Genomic DNA, 17,577 nt, shown 5'->3' on the forward strand with positions numbered 1-17,577 from the left:
CATCACCAGCATTCCCATTGATTCATGGTGGGTTACCTTGATGTCATTACTGTGACATTCAGTGTTTTTTTTTATGATATTGATTGGTATTCCTATGATGTCAGGGGCGGTGACCTGATGCTGCAAGGAATTCCCATGACCCTGGTTGGTGCTCCTGACATCACTGAGATGTCTTGTGACATTTGGTGATGGTTCCTGTTATATCATGGAAAGTATATTTGTGCCAAGCAATGAGAATACAGGCAGTTAGATGGAGAGCGCGGGAGAGCAGGAAAGGGGAACCGCCTTCCTACCAAATATAATGAGCGTGTGACCCTTTTTCCATTACTGCTCATCTTCCCAGGTCATCCACCTAGTTTTCTTTCCAAATTCACTTTTGCCTCTTTCTTTCCCAGCTACATCAATCCCTTTTATTCTCCTTGTCAACTTGTCTTCCATTGACTTCCCAGTGTCTCATTTTTCTTCCACTTTAACCATACAGTTCAGTATATTGAATACGGGCCTCTTTCGTAATAATTTCCCTATACTGCACCTTTTACTGAGGATTAACTCTTTAGTGATACTTCCTTGTGTCCTGAATAATAACAATGTATTTTTTCATTTATAACTAAGTCCTAAAGTGTATTATTAATTCTGGTAGCTGGTTGAATATCCATTATGAAGCCTCGAAAATACAAACCAGCCACTAATGGGTTAATTCTATATTTCCGCAGCGGCCGTTCAGGTTGTTTTCATCCAGAAATGGAGAGTTTCATATAAAATTAGCCCCCTAAGTCACACCTTCCCTTTATGATATATGATATTAACACGTTTTAATAACTGCCTTAGTGGACTTACAATCAATTAAAGTACCATGTTTGAAGCTACAGTAGGGTGCACAGCACTGACAGCAGTAACGTACCTTGCATGAATGTCCTAACAGTGAATTGTATTTGTAATGTTCCTACAGGGAGACAATGGAATCCAAGGAATCAAGGGTAACAAAGGAAGCAGTGGGCCCAATGGGATTCTAGTAAGTAGTGATAACATTGAATAAATGCTTAAGGAAAATGAAGTGATTGGCCAGTTGTCATGATGTGATTGAGCATTTGAAACTTGGAAGTTCTGTACAATATGAGAGGCAACTGGAACAGCCTACCGGAGACTCTCACAGCCGCCACCAGTCTAACTTCTTTCAAAATTAAAGCTGTCTCACATTTTAACCTGGTCTGTAACGGTTACATACGCCTATAATATATATTATCCGTAACTGTGCATGCAATGTCTTGTATATAATGTATACCCTGTTCACTTCATGTAACTGTATTTGTAACCATCATAAGTCCGCGCTTATAGTGCCGGCAACAGCGACGTCGCGGCAAAACAAATGTATTGAATCCATCGCGTGCACTTATAGTAGGAGTGGCGCGTCGGCCTGGTCACGATCGCTGGAAGTCAGTTCAATTTGAACGTTTTTCAGCGACCGCAGCGTGCCGTCGCTGTCACCATCGCCGGCACTATAAGCGCGGCCTAACTCCGTGCCCAGGACATACTTGAAAACAAGAGGTAACTCTCAATGTATCACTCCCTGTTAAAACATTTTATAAATAACTAAATACTGTAGGCTCAGATCCACAAAAAGCTACACTTTATCCCGCCTTTACTCTCATTCAAATGAATGGGAATAAAGGGATGATGAAGCTTACACCCTTTTATGGATCTGGGTCATAATTGGCTATCAACAAAGACAATAAATGATCATTATTTATGACCTCATAATGCATTCTACTTCTCTGCTGTTTTGAATGAGAATTGTTTTACTGTGTATATAAAGAAACACGGCTATTTAGTTTGTGTATTTTTCTTTAAAGAGTTTTTATGTATGTATGTGTAAATATGCATGTATGTATGTATTTTACACTACACTGTACATAGTAACAACCATGTGCAGTGCTTTATAGAAATGACAAATGTAAGATGTAACACGGGAAATATAGTACAAAAAAAATTTAAGTACAATAAATTGGAAAGTAAAAATTAGGAGAAAAAATGCCCTGCGGCAGAGAGATTATAATTTAAATATCATTTAAATATAAGACCAACAGCACACTTAGGGGCTTATTCTGTAATCTACATTAGCACATTACCGTGCGTTCTGCACTGAAAGCCCCATTCAAGTAAATGGGGCTTTCCGTGCACATCGCTCGGTACAGCACTAACGGAGATAACAGAATAAGCCCCTTAGGGAGTGCATTTTATGCAGTGTTGCTTTGGCTCTTTCTTCAGGGGCCAGGTAAACCTTTATTTGAATTATGAGAAACACTAGTACTGATTAACAGTATATAAACATCAATCATGCACAAATATCCTCTACAGAAGCACAGACACAGAGCCCCCAAAATATACACACATAGACCCCTCTGCAAACTTGTTCTCCACTGCCTCTATAGTACCAAATAAAAATGTATATTATACTGTATGTTGGTGGCAGACTTACAACTCTAAGTAGGCTATGATGTTAACTGTGCAAATGTGTTTGAGTTCTGACAGAACCGCCCTAGTGGGGAGTCACTGCATTAGTGGATTTCTGTGCAATCTTCAAGTGCTGAAAGCACATATTTGTAGTATGTCCTTCAAATTGCATTATTTTCAGTAACAAGAGTTTTTGTCCAGAGTTGGAAGTAAAATTAGATTTTATAACATTTCAGAAACAGAAACATAGTGACCCTTTAACCTAGATTTGAATGCAGTAACCTTACTTTATTTATTCTGGATGTCTGAATCACTTATGTTACACAGATGTTTAAAACATGACCCCAAAAAATGAGTTGGAATATAATTTGCTTGTTATAGAACATACTTTATGAAGAAAATGTTGACATGACTAGAAAAGACTGGCATGCATGTAAATAAAAAGTGATGAGCAATTCATTGTTAACTGGTACAAAAAGCAGGGTCCATTCAGGAAACACCGCTTGGCTTTAGAGTTATCAGCTTTTAAACATGGAAAGTATAGGCACTTGTAATTGTTTATGACATCCATTTCAAAACAGCCTCTAGCTGTGACTGATACAATGGTGGAGAGTTGCTAACACACGTTGTTGCTGTGAGCAACATTTTTGTAGAGTACAGACTGGGATACTTTCCCTGTCTCGTTCTTCTTATTCCTCCCTCTATACATCTAGATTCTATTCAAGTCCAGCACTAAACATAGTCTATACAGCAGTGTTTCTCAACCATTGTGCCTGGTTTGCCTGTCTCAGACAAACGTTAAGGTGCCCTGTGGAAAAAAAACCTAATGATGTGTTCTTTTAGTGTATCGCCCTGAATTCTGCAGTCTTTTCTGAATGTATTGCTGATGTAAGCTTTTGCCTTACATTTAAATTAACAGAAATCCTGAATTTTGCAATTACATTTACAAACAGTCACCACAATAACACTAATTGTAAGTGTGACCTTATATTGTAATTAGATACTTATTTTCAGTTTCTACCCAGTTTTATTGGAATTTAAATAAATGGGACAATAAAATGATGAAATACCCCAACAATTGGTCGATCTCAATAGGGGTGCCCTGTAGAAAGAAAGGTTGAAGACCACTGGTCTCCAGCATGGAAAGCCAAGCTATCCTCAAAAATGGAGACATAACATAACCAGTCTGACCAACTTAAGTTGGGACAAGGAATAATCTAGCTATATTGGGACATTTGGCAACTCTACTTGGCTGCTTAATATCAGCATAAGGCCTTGATTATACCAGCTCCGGCAGGGCGCACGGTCACTCCCTCAGGGCAATGTGCACGCCCGAAACCTGCACTGTAGGCAGGAGGCGACAGGAAGGCATGCTGGAGGCGACAGGGAGGCGGGGTCATGATGTCACGTGAGCGGTTTGCCCTCATTAGCTGAACCGCTCATGTGACGCAGCCGTCGCTCGGGGAAATCAATTTCTAGGATCTGCTCTAAATTTGCATGCTTTGCCGCCTCCATCACGCACACGGTCATGTGCACTTAGTGCGCGCTCAGTGGAAAACATGCATTTGTTTTGGCCTTGCGCGGTATTGCGCGCCCGGCCACATTTGGTATAAGCATGGCCTAAGACCTTCTGTACAGTACTTGCAGCCAGGATCAGTGCAAGAGTATTTGGCGCTCCCTATGTGAACCTTCAGATTGCGCACCAACCCCCCTCCCTCTGCCCCCCCTCCACACGTAATTAACTTCAGGATTTTTTTTATATCTAACTGAAAAATGTAAATGTTATACTTAATAGTTTAATTCATACACATTCCCCCTTCTCCCTGTCATTCTCTCCCCCCTTTTCTCTCTCTGTCATTCTCTCCCCTCTCTTCAATCTCTATGATTATCTCCCCCACTTTCTCTGTCATTCTCTCTCACCCTCTCTCTGTCATTCTATCCCACCCTCTCTCTCTCTGTCATTCTCTCCCCCCCTCTCTCTCCGCCATTATCTTCCCTTCTCTCTCTTTAATTCTCTCCCCCTGGTCTCTCTGTCATTCTCTCCCCCCTCTCCTCTCTCTCTGTGTCATTCTCTCCCCCTCTCTCTCTCCGCCATTATCTTCCCTTCTTTCTCTTTAATTCTCTCCCCCTGCTCTCTCTGTCATTCTCTCCCCCCTCTCCTCTCTCTCTCTGTCATTCTCCCCCTCTCTCTGTCATTGTATTGTATGTCTTTATTTATATAGCGCCATTAATGTACATAGCGCTTCACAGCAGTAATATACATGACAATCATATAAATAACAAATAATTTAAATAACACATGAGGTGGAGAAGTGCTTTAGACATAAACGTAACATTTAGGAAGAGGAGTCCCTGCTCCGAAGAGCTTACAATCTAATTTTTTGGTAGGAAAAACGTACAGAGACAGTAGGAGAGCGTTCTGGTAAGTGCGTCTGCAAGGGGCCAAGGTTACTGTATGAGGTGTTAATTATCAGCCATGGAGCTACTCATATGCTTCCTTATGCAGGTGTGTTTTGAGGTGGGTCTGAAATGTGGATAGAGAGGTTGCTAGTCGTATATTGAGGGGAAGGGCATTCCAGAGGTGTGGGGCAGTCAGTGAGAAAGGTTTAAGGTGAGACAGGGCTCTAGATACAAAAGAGGTAGAGAGAATATATCCTTGAGCAGAACGCAAGAGTCGGGATAGTGTATAGTGAGAAATTAGGGCTGAGATGTAAGGAGAAGCAGAAGAGTGTAAAGCTTTGAAAGTGAGGACAATTGAGTGTGTGGTACAGGATTTGATAGGAAGACAGGAGAGGGATTTCAGCAGGGGAGATGCCGAGACAGATTTCAGAAATAGTAGAGTGATTCTGGCAGCAGCCTTTAGGATAGTAGGGGAGACAGGTGAGAGGCAGGAAGGCCAGACAGCAGGAGGTTACAGTAGTCGAGACGGGAGAAGGAGAAGAAGGTGATCCACAGTATCAAATGCTGCAAAGAGGTCGAGTAATATGAGCAGAGTGTAATTACCTCTGTCTATGGCAGCATAGAGTTCATTAGTTATTTTAGGGCTTTTTCAGTGGAGTGAGCAGTGTAGAAGCCAGATTGTAGAGGGTCTAGGAGAGAAAAGGTGTTGAGAAAATGGAGCAAGCAAGAGAATACAAAATGTTCAAGGAGTTTAGAGGCAAAAGACAGGAGGGAGACAGGTCAGTAGTTAGAAAGACAGGTAGGGTCAAGCTTGCTGTTGTGGACTATCGGTATAACTGTTGCATGTTTGAAGGAAGAGGGTAAGGTACCAGAGTAGAGGGAGGAGTTAAAAATGTGTTTTAGCGTAGTGATTATAGTAGGAGCAAGAGGTTTTAGGAGATGGGAGGGAATGGGGTCAAGAGGGCAGGTGATAGAGGGGAAGAGATCAGCAACGACACATCCTCCTCTGTAACAGCGGATAAAGAGTCAAGGTATGCAGGAGGAGAGTTAGGAAGAGGTGTAGGATGGGAGGAGGATGCATAGGGGATTGTCATTCTCCCTCCCTCTCTTTCTGCCATTCCCCCCCCCCCCCTCTTCTCCTTCTGTCATTCTCTCCCGCTCCTCTCTCTGTCATTCTCTCCCTCTGTCACTATCCGCCCTTCTTTTTCTGTCATTCTCACCCCCCCTTTCACTGTCATTCTCATCCCCCCCACTCTATCTATAATTCCCACCCCCCTTCTGTCATTCTCCCCCTTCCTCTCTCTCTGTCATTCTCCCCCCTCCTTTCTCTCTGTCATTCTCCCCCCTCCTCTCTCTCTCTCCCTCTCTTTCATTCTCTTTCCCCTCTCTCTCTGAAATTCTCACCTCCTCTCTCTGTCATTATTTCCACCTCTCTCTCTGTCATTCTACCCCCTCTTCTCTCTCTGTCATTCTCTTCCCCCTCTCCGTATTTCTCTTTCCCCCTCTCTCTGTTTCTCTCTCCCCCTGCCTCTCCCTCTGTCATTCTCTCCCTCCCTGACACACACAAAAAAGAACAAATACCCACAGGACAGTCACAGAAAACACTCACAGAACAGAGCAGAGCAGAACACATGGACGCACACAGACACATGAATCAGAACAGAGCAGGACACACAGAACAGAGACACACAGCCTCACCTCTCTCTGCTACATACTTAGCCTCGCCCTTAACCTTACACCTCCTCCTGATTGGCTGCATTACCCAGCAGCAGCAATTAGGATGGAGAATACTGTCCAGCCCCCCAGCAATGGCCCTGCTCTCTCTGTGCTCTGGGAGATTGGGGGAATCCCATCACCAAGCAAACTAGCGGCTGCCGCCATCAAAATTCTGCCACCCTAGGCATCCGCCTAGTTGGTCTAATGGATAAACCGGCCTTGCTTGCAGCAAGGAAAAAAAGAAACAATGAACATGACTAATGTTTAACCTAATAGTGACTGTGTTTTTCTTTTTGTTTTTCTTATCTTATTTAGGGTACATTTGGCGTTGAAGGTGATACAGGAAGCCCTGGGAATTCTGGCCCCAAAGGGAAAAAAGTGAGTGCAAAAATAAATGTATTTGTTGTTGATAGTGAAATGCCCCTTTGGGTTTATAGCAGGTCAATCTGTGACTCCATAAGACAAGTCCAAGGCCATTCAGGTATAAGGCGTCTCCTTGGCACCGGAAGGTGGCTCATAGAATAGCACCGCCTGGACATAGGGGCCCATACATCAAGTGCCAGTATGGGTTATCCCACCCAATCCGGTGTTAACTCCCATTCAAGTCAATGGGAGTTAACACCGGAACGGGTGCAATATCCCATACCAGCACTTCATGCATGCGCACCATAGTGGCTATTGTTGCAAGGTGGAATAACAGAGACATATTTTTCAACGAAGAGCTGGAGCAGTGGGCGGCTCTCATTCTGTGTTCATGGAACCGTGGGATTCTGAGAGGAGCTTAACAGGGTTTTCATAAGAAAAATCTTGTAATAACGAATATTTTATTGTTCAAGAAATCATAATTTTATGGTCAAAAGGTTATTAAATGTTAGTCTGATGCTATACTGTACATTCTATATGAAATAGAAAGCTGTTGGTTTATTTACAAAAATAATACTAATGTAGGTTGGATAAGTGTGTTGGGTTCCTAGAAGTCCCAATATATTTCAAAAGGGTACACAATTCTTAAAAGGTTTAAAATCACTGTGCAACAGTGGAATACAGTACATACACCTTTAATAACTTAATGCTGTGACCTCTGTATTGGTGTGTTTGAGGTCAACAGCATACGTCATTGAAAAGCATGGTTCATATTGCATATTGTAACTGCATGTTTATTTTTCTGAAACAACTCTAGTCTCTCAATATTCAGGGAACACTATATATAAAAATTGTAATGCAATCACACATATAACCACACTTCCAATTAATCTGGGTTATTCTTGATCCATGGTTAATTTTGCACAGTTCTGTGAAACTGACAAATATCGTACTTTTGCAAATCTGGAATATACTACTGCACTTAAAATATAATTTAAAATATAATATAAAAGGGTGTAAACTATCATGAAGATGCCATTGAAAAAAATATTTAGCTACATTTTTACGAGCTGAACCTGGAGACATTTAAACATCTCTGCTCATCATGCAGAGGGACAGGAAATGTCTAAATCAACACATTCTTTTTAACATTGCGCTGTCATCATTATGTTGATTTAAAATAAAAAGTCATAGAAAATGGCACGAAAAAGAGAAAACAGAAACGGATGCATTCCAAAAACTCCATCTGCATCATAATGGGGGAGATGTATTAACATTTTAACTGAAAGAATGTGTGAATATAACTCCATTATTGTACGCATATACAAGATAGAAAAGTGATGTATGGTGATGTAGAGTTTGAGACATCTCATTATAATATGTGATAATTCCTACTTAATCCTTTTATTTACCCTCCCCAAATCGCAAGCTTTTACCCACGGTGCTACGCTTGGGCAAAGATCTTAATACCTTGGCACATTGCTTTGGTACATCACCAAGGAGTAAAATAGCCTATCCTCTTTGCCAAGTTTAACAAAAAATCACACGAGTCAGTGACAAGAGGCAGAGACATCCATTCATGCTTTTTATCTATTGGTTTGATATCACACACACTCCCTCTTCCCACACCATCCCTATTCCCACACCCTCCCACTTCCCACACACTCCCACTTCCCTCCCAACACCCTCCCTCTTCTTACACCCTCCCACTTCCCACACCCACCCTCTTCCCTCTCCCTACACCCTCCCACTTCCCACACCCTCCTTCTTCCCACACCCTCCCACTTCCCACACCCTCCCACTTCCCACACCCTCCCACTTCCCACACCCTCCCTCTTCCCTCCCTACACCCTCCCTCTTCCTACAACCTCTCCCTACACCTCCCTCTTCCCACACCCTCCCTCTTCCCTCCCTACACCCTCCCTCTTCCTACAACCTCTTCCTACATCTCCCACTTCCCATACCCTCCCTCTTCCCTCCCTACACCCTCCCTCTTCCTACAACCTCTCCCTACACCTCCCTCTTCCCACACCTTCCCTCTTCCCCCTTCTTACACCCTTTCTCTTCCTACACCCTTCCTCTTCCTACACCCTCCCTCTTCCCTCTTCCTACACCCTTCCTCTTCCTACACCCTCCCTCTTCCCTCTTCCCACACCCTTCCTCTTCCTACACACTCTCTCTTCCCACACCCTCCTTCCTACACCCTCCTTCTTCCTACACACTCTCTATTCCCTCTCCCTCCCTGCACCCTCCATCTTCCCTCTCCCTCCCTGCACCCTCCATCTTCCCTCTCCCTCCCTGCACCCTCCATCTTCCCTCTCCCTGCAGTCTCCCTCTTTTATCTCCCTACACCCTCCCTCTTCCCACACCCTTCTTCCCACACCCACCCTCCATCTTCCTAGACCCTCCTATTTCCCACACCCACTCTCGTCCCTCTCCCTACTCCATCCCTCTTCCCTACACCCTCCCTCTTCCTACACCCTCCCTCTTCCCTCTCCCTACATCCTCCCTCTCCCTACGCCCTCCCTCTCCCTACATCCTCCCTCTCCCTATACCCTCCCTCTTCCTTCTCCCTACATCCCCCTCTTCCCTCTCCCTACAACCCCCCTCTTCCCTCTCCCTATAACTCCCCTCTTCCCTCGCCCTACAACCCCCCTCTTCCCTCTCCCTACACCCTCCCTCTTCCTTCTCCCTACATCCCCCCTCTTCCCTCTCCCTACAACCCCCCTCTCCCTACAACCCCCCTCTTCCCTCTCCCTACACCCTCCCTCTTCCCTCTCCCTACACCCCCCTCTTCCCTCTCCCTACACCCCCCTCTTCCCTCTCCCTACACCCCCCTCTTTCTTCTCCCTACAGCCCCCTCTTCCTTTTCCCTACAACCCCCCTCTTCCTTCTCCCTACAACCCCATCTTCCCTCTCCCTACACCACCCTCTTCCCTCTCCCCACACCCCCCCTCTTCCCTCTCCCCACACCCCCCTCTTCCCTCTCCCCACACCCTCCCTCTTCCCTCTCCCTACACCGCCCCTCTTCCCTCTCCCCACACCCTCCCTCATCCCTCTCCCTACACCGCCCCTCTTCCCTCTCCCTACACCGCCCCTCTTCCCTCTCCCCACACCCTCCCTCTTCCCTCTCCCTACACCGCCCCTCTTCCCTCTCCCCACACCCTCCCTCTTCAAAGATGCAAAAAAAAAAACATCAGCAAGCTGGTGGCAATAGCAATAGTTGTTAAACTAAACATGTGAGCACGCAATGAGTAGATTACAGAGATAGTGTGACCTTTCCTCACACAAAGCATGATTCTGGGTTGGAAGTTTTATGCATCAAGCATAATATGAGATGTACAAAAAAAAGAAAAATGGAAATGTGTGGTGCTCTAAAAGAAACCTCAAAATATTTGTTGCAAAAAACTATAATGTTCAATGTGCCATATGATGTTCCTGAGATGAAACCCCCCGGTAAACAATAAGTAGAAAACAGTCCAACATGAATCACTTCTCCATTATAATCTGACTAGTGGGCTAGGACCCCCACAAACACTGCAGTATGGGGTCACACAATGAATAAAAGTGTCCCAACATAGAATATCAGAATGGAGTGTATGCCAGTGATGAAAATAACTCACTTTTGGAGTGGATGTTGTCCATGTAGATATGAAACCTTCCTCTTCCAGTGGGGGGTGTGCATCCGATTTTTCTGATGAAGATAAACGCAAAGGCAAGGAAAAAGCAGGCACCGTTTCTCAGGGAAAAAGCAAGAAAAATTGAATAAAGTCAAGGAGAGCGTTTGCCCTAAAAAAATGATTATTTAATGGAACCAACAAACAAATACAGCTACATTACGGGGTACAAGAGACCCCCACCAACGCGTTTCGTAGCAATAGTTGTTAAACTAAACATGTGAGCATGCAATGAGTAGATTACAAAGATAGTGTGACCTATACTCCCACAAAGCATGATTCTGGGTTGGAAGTTTTATGCATCAAGCATAATATGAGATGTACATTACCTGACAAATACCTATATAACATTATGTGTTTTTCTTCTGAAAGGGAGAACTTGGAGATCCTGGAGACGTAGGGGTTCCTGGACAAGTGGGACAGCGAGGAGTAGTGGTTAGAGAATATTTTTTTTTTATGGAACATTTGAACAGTCAAACAGAACTCAGTGATGGAATTCAGAAGCATTTTGTAAATGGACAGAAGGATAATTTCACCACCTTGAGTGCTTAGTGGTCTAGCATGATGGCCAGCTTGTGCCGAATCTTATTGTCTAACAATGCTAGAAGTGGCTCCTGATTTAGAACAGAATATTGCACAGTACAAGCACAATGAGTTCCAGGCCAATATTGCTACATGACATTTGATGTCTTTTGCGTTCACAAGTAGCATTCCCCCGACCCCTATTGCTGTTTGTTATAATTCAGACACTTGCATTATATTATGTTTTTACAGGGAGAAGATGGTAGGTCTGGCTATGGTGCACCTGGAAAAAAAGGAGCAAAGGTGGGTTCAGATCTTAACCACAGTACAACATGTGCATTACATTATTAAGTAACACAATAGCTATCCTAAAACACACACTACATGTACAAATCTTAAGTCCTCTCCCCCTCTGAGGCCTACGCCCCTTTACATTACGTGAATCTATTTGTAAGATAACATCATGTTAAGAGTAATGCTGTATCCCCAAAGGACAGTAACATAACATTTAGTCATGTTTTCTCCTGGAAAGTGTAAAGCGCTTACTATAAAGGACGTTGGTGATAATCACATGCAAGGTTATATGCAAATGAGGCGTATCTTCTCCTACCCACAAACCTCTGTAAACACAGACTTATATTTTTAAGTCATAGCTATACAGTGTTGCTCCCATGCAGACCATGAAATAGGGCCCTTGCAGTATGTAGATTGGCTATAATGGCACAATTAGGCATGATTTAAATGACAGAATGATTTACACAGCACTGTGCTGTACATGTTAAGTATATTTATAGAGTCTGTTTCAACACACCAATCCTGTGGTGTAGGAGGTAGGGAATTGTTACTAGCATATGAAAGGCCCTGGGTTTGATTCCTGTATTATATGGTATAATTTATTTTTATTTTAATGTATAATTTATAAATTCTTATTTTATTTTATCATTTATAAATTATTATATCAAATAATAATTTATAAATTATACCATATCATACAGGAATCAAACCCAGGACCTCTCATATGCTAGAACCAATTCTCTACCTGCAAGCCAAAGGGTTTGTGTGATGACCCTAAAAATAAACTTAACATATAGTACACAGTGCAGTCCACTGCACTGTGCTGTAGATGTTAAGTATATTTATAGAGTCTGTTTCATCACACCAATCCTGTCGCTTAGCAGGTAGGGAATTGGTTGTTTAAATGGAGATGTTGTTTAAATCGGGAGCCACACTCAGACCACGTTATATTGGATCCACGTTGTAGCGGATTGTGCTATAATGGGGTTGAGCTGTATATATACATACGCATATATATATATATATATATATATATATATATATATATCTATATATATAGATATATATAGATAGATATATATATACTGTATATATACAGTGAAGATGATTAGGTGCGCAAAATGTAACAATAAATGCTGCCACAGTGTCAAAACTATACACAATAGTAAGAAAATAAATAGGGAAAGGGAAACACAGGCGCAAATAATGTAAAGACAAAGAGGTAGCCAGACCAGAGTAGCCAGACCAGAGTATCAGGGACATATGACAATGGGAACAAAGTATAGTAACCAAATTGATGATGAGCCTGTAAAAATGAAAAAAGAAGCAAATATGTTGAAGTAAGCTTGTACTGAGCTTATGCGCAAAAGATGAAGACTACTTACAAAGTAAGCAGATGTTAACAGGCATGTAGGGTACATATGCTCCTCTCCAAAGTGCAGGCAGCTTGTCTTGACTTCACCTGGCAGCATATTACTAACTACATAATATATATATATATATATAAAGCAACTGTAAATATTACTGTATGTTCATTTGCATGTCTTAGACAGGTCTGCAACCCTGTCTTTCCCCATTGTCACCCAGCATACAGCGCTTCCACTGCAGCAAGGGATTCTGGGAAATGACATGCAAATGAGCACTCAGTGCCACCTTTTGTCTCAAGCTCGTATTACACAAGCCAATCCTCAAGCCAATGCATGCTGTTTTAAACACAGCTTTTAAACAGAGGCTGGGATGAGATGCAAAGCCATTAGACCTACTCACATACTTTTTTTTTTTTTTTTTCCTCACGAGAGGGTACACCCTCTCTCTCATCGGATCCCAGTCCACTTCAGTGGATAGGGAGCTTGCCCTTGGACTGTCCAACCGAAGTCAGACCCGCCCTCGGTGCCCAGTTTCCCTGGAGGTTTCAGCCCGAAAGCCTAGGTCTCCAGGGACATTGATGCCTTCCTCCGTTAGGATTCAGGACATCCGTCTCTTCCTCCCTCTGGCCCGAGGCCCGCAAGGGAGTTCACATCATATCCCCTCTTTCGAGGGTTGTGCGGGTGCACCCCAGCCCCGAAGGGCTGGTTGTTCGAATGCCATCCCCCCTTAGCCCGAAGGCTCAGGGGTTCTGTGGTCCTGGGCCTGGACACCACCTCTCAACGAGCCAGAGGGCCAAATGCTTGCCACAGACCTTTCCTACTGGAGCCCATGTAGGATAGTACTGCATTTGGTCATAGCTGTGCAGGTCGAGAGGAGCACTCATCTCGCTTGATCTTAGCCAATGCTTGATCAAGCCAATGCATGCTGTTGGCTTGTGTAATACGAGCTTGAGACAAAAGGTGGCACTGAGTGCTCATTTGCATGTCATTTCCCAGAATCCCTTGCTGCAGTGGAAGCGCTGTATGCTGGGTGACAATGGGGAAAGACAGGGTTGCAGACCTGTCTAAGACATGCAAATGAACATACAGTAATATTTACAGTTGCTTTATGCTTTACTGTGGAGGGTTTTTGTCACTTTTTTTACCCACCATAACCTTAGTGACAGTGGTGATTACCTAGTCTAGTCTCAAACCTGCTCTAGCCATTAAGACCAGCCTCACACTGATGATACCCATCAAGGTTGAAACATGTATGTGAGTAGGTCTAATGGCTTTGCATCTCATCTCAGCCTCTGTTTAAAAGCTGTGTTTAAAACAGCATGCATTGGCTTGAGGATTGGCTTGTGTAATACGAGCTTGAGACAAAAGGTGGCACTGAGTGCTCATTTGCATGTCATTTCCCAGAATCCCTTGCTGCAGTGGAAGCGCTGTATGCTGGGTGACAATGGGGAAAGACAGGGTTGCAGACCTGTCTAAGACATGCAAATGAACATACAGTAATATTTACAGTTGCTTTATGCTTTACTGTGGAGGGTTTTTGTCACTTTTTTTACCCACCATAACCTTAATGACAGTGGTGATTATATATATATATATATATATATATATATATATATATATATATATATATATATATATATATATATATATATATATATATATATAATATAAAAAAGATATATAAGACAGCGCCTGTACTAACATACACCCAAATTGCTGCAACTTCTGGTCCTGACTAGCAAGACGACCCACCCTGCACAGATGCCTATTAACAATCATATAAATATGTACAATTGTGGTATGGAACAGGATGATGAAATATAATATAACGTATTAAAAATGAAAAAAGTGAAAAATAGTGCAAACATATAATTCATTAGTTTATATATTTCGGATACCATGTTCACTCAGTGAACATAACGTCATATCTTATGCTTCCTGATTTAAGAGAGTTTTGTGGATTTAGGCCTCAAAGAATAAAATACCTATAAGTATATTCACTGAAGGGCGACAGTCATAATTGCTCATTAACAGCCATGCTCCTGAATGGTTTTTCATTAAAAATGTCTAGAGTATTTTAGCGCAATGCTCTTTTTTTAGTTGATCCTCACTGCACTGCTTCATAACATTTAACATCTCTGTAAGCGTTACATTTGTACCTGTGTGTATATAAAGTGTATTACATTCATTTTACTTTGATTAACAATTGTATAATGTACATTTACATCCACAGGGACACGTGGGATGCATAGGCCATGGTGGCTTTAAGGTACAATGCATGATACATATGTAAGATCAGGTCCTTTCTATATATCACTTTTACCATACTTTTGTTATGTACTTTTGCTGTCTTACTAGTTACTATAAAAGATCGTTTATGACGTCTCTTGAATTAGTGAACAAACTGACTGTTTTGTCAGCCTGGAAACATTTATTAGGCTACCAGAAACATGCCTTTCTTATGATGTGTTCTATATATGGAAACTGAGCCAATATAAACATAACTAAATTATTATCACACCATACTTTATGATTTTAATAATGTCCAAGACACTGTATATCACAATATTGTTTCTTTGATGGAAGTCACAAGTATTGTGGTTCTCACGCATATCAATTCACTGATTCACTGATTCCCTTAAGACTGGAAGAGAATTTGAGGAAGCTAGGCCACCGGGGGATTAAGCTTGTGAGAAGCAAGTGAGAGAAGGGGCATGATCTGCAGCTCTGCTCACACCTAAGCTCTCTTTCTTCACAGTCAAATTAATTATTGAATCTCTGCTGTCTCACACTTTATTCTGGTCTGTAACTGTTACATAAGCCTCTAATATACATCTTCTCTAACTGTGCATGCAATGTATTGTATATAATGTATACCCTGTTCATTTATGTAATGGTATTTGTAACCCTGTACAGGTAAACCTCGTTATAGCGCGACCCGTTATAACGCGGTTTTCACGTGGCTCCCGTTTAAAAAAAAAAAAAAAATTTAATTAAAAAAAAAAATTAATTTACATTTTGTTTGAACACTGCACACACTGCACACTCTCTCACTGCACCACTGCACACACTCTCACTGCACCACTGCACACACTCTCAAAGCACACAATCTCACTGCACACACTCTCACTGCACACACTCTCACTGCACACTCTCACTGCACACACTCTCACTGCACCACTGCACACACTCTCACTGCACACATACTCACTGCACACACTGCACACTGCACACTGCACACTGCACACACTCCCAGCACACTGCTCACAGCACACACTCTCACTACACACTCTCACAGCACACTCTCACAGCACTCACAGCACACTCTCACAGCACTCAGCTCTCACAGCACACAGCACACAGCACACACAGCACACTCTCACAGCACACAGCACTCACAGCACACAGCACTCACAGCACTCACAGCACACAGCTCTCACAGCACACAGCTCTCACAGCACACAGCACTCACAGCACACTCTCACAGCACTCACAGCACACTACACCACACCTCCCACTCTCCCTCCCTACCTTTGGTGTCAGCTGCTGAGATCGGAGCGGAGATGGCATCAGGAGGAGGGGGGGTGTCGGGAGGATGGGGGAGTGAGTGAGGAGCAGGCTGGGACTCGGAGGGCCGCGTGGGCTATGCCGCGGAGGGCCGGTAGGTGTGGGTGCCTGGGGGGGGAGGAAATGGATGCCGGTGGTGGGAGGTAAGGAGCAGGTTGCGGCTGGACTCGCCGTTGCTAGGGGACGTGTAGGGCTTCCGGCCACCTCTTCCTTCCTTCCTTCCCTCCTCAATCCCTCCCTCCCGATCAGGCGCGCAGTGGCCATTTTTTTTAAAATTAGCGCGACCCCAGGTTAACGCGGTCGGATCGGGTGGCCCTTGAGGACCGCGCTATAACGGGGTTTACCTGTATTATTTGTCATATTAACTATGCCCAGGACATACTTGAAAACGAGAGGTAACTCTCAATGTATTACTTCCTGGTAAAACATTTTATAAATAAATAAATTGTTATGAATGCATGCACATTTATTCCCAATGTTTTCCAAATCTATATGGTACCTACCATTATATAATCTGCGCCATGTTCGGTAACGGCTTTAAGTCTCTGATGGAAGTCTGTCTAACTTCTAATTCTGTTCGTCTTACAGGGAAATTAAACAAGGAAATTGATTACCCGTTTGTCCCATTGCAGGGAATACATGGAGATCCTGGGGTGATAGGGGAACGTGGAGCAAAGGGAATCACTGGAAGAACTGTAAATAGCATGACATTGTGTTACGTACAGTACTGTATACTGTATGCATATATACTTGCATGGTCACATCACTCATTTCAATTTCGTGTTATCTAAGTGCAGTCTGTTTAAAGATGAGCAGTACATTATCATATCATTTCCCAAAAAAGGAGTTGGAGGTATTTCATATTAGAAAATATGTAATTATAGACAAAAAAAGAAGAAAACAGCACTTTATCTCAAATTAAAATTGAATTTTTCGTTCTTTTAAAACTTCATACTTAAAATATTCAATTTCCTTACTTCAAATTGCAAAGCCAGTAGTATAACCAGCCTCACACTGATGAGACCCAAAGGGTTGAAACAGCTGCCTGTGAGTAGGTTTACTGGCTATGTACTTCTTTAACCCAGGATGTGCTGAAAAGCTGTGTAATGCGGCAGGCATAGGTTTATAGGGGTCCATGTTAACATGGATTTGAAGCAAAAGGTGACAGTGTGTGCTCATTTGAATGTCATTTCCCAGAATCCCTTGCAAAGTGGAAGCAC

The 17,577-nt window shown here is 42.9% G+C and overlaps 1 protein-coding gene across 1 annotated transcript in view; it reads left to right on the forward strand.

The window, feature by feature from the left end:
* Positions 1-17,577, forward strand: part of LOC142488254 (collagen alpha-6(VI) chain-like) — a 148,534-nt gene that overhangs the window by 108,158 nt on the left and 22,799 nt on the right. Inside the window, exons 26-31 of the mRNA XM_075588627.1 lie at positions 950-1,012; positions 6,883-6,945; positions 10,980-11,042; positions 11,382-11,432; positions 15,024-15,059; positions 16,990-17,052. Of these exons, the coding sequence (XP_075444742.1) occupies positions 950-1,012; positions 6,883-6,945; positions 10,980-11,042; positions 11,382-11,432; positions 15,024-15,059; positions 16,990-17,052 (339 nt within the window). The remainder of the gene's footprint in view (positions 1-949; positions 1,013-6,882; positions 6,946-10,979; positions 11,043-11,381; positions 11,433-15,023; positions 15,060-16,989; positions 17,053-17,577) is intronic.

Source organism: Ascaphus truei, chromosome 2 (genome assembly GCF_040206685.1).
Source record: "Ascaphus truei isolate aAscTru1 chromosome 2, aAscTru1.hap1, whole genome shotgun sequence".
Taxonomy (NCBI): domain Eukaryota; kingdom Metazoa; phylum Chordata; class Amphibia; order Anura; family Ascaphidae; genus Ascaphus; species Ascaphus truei.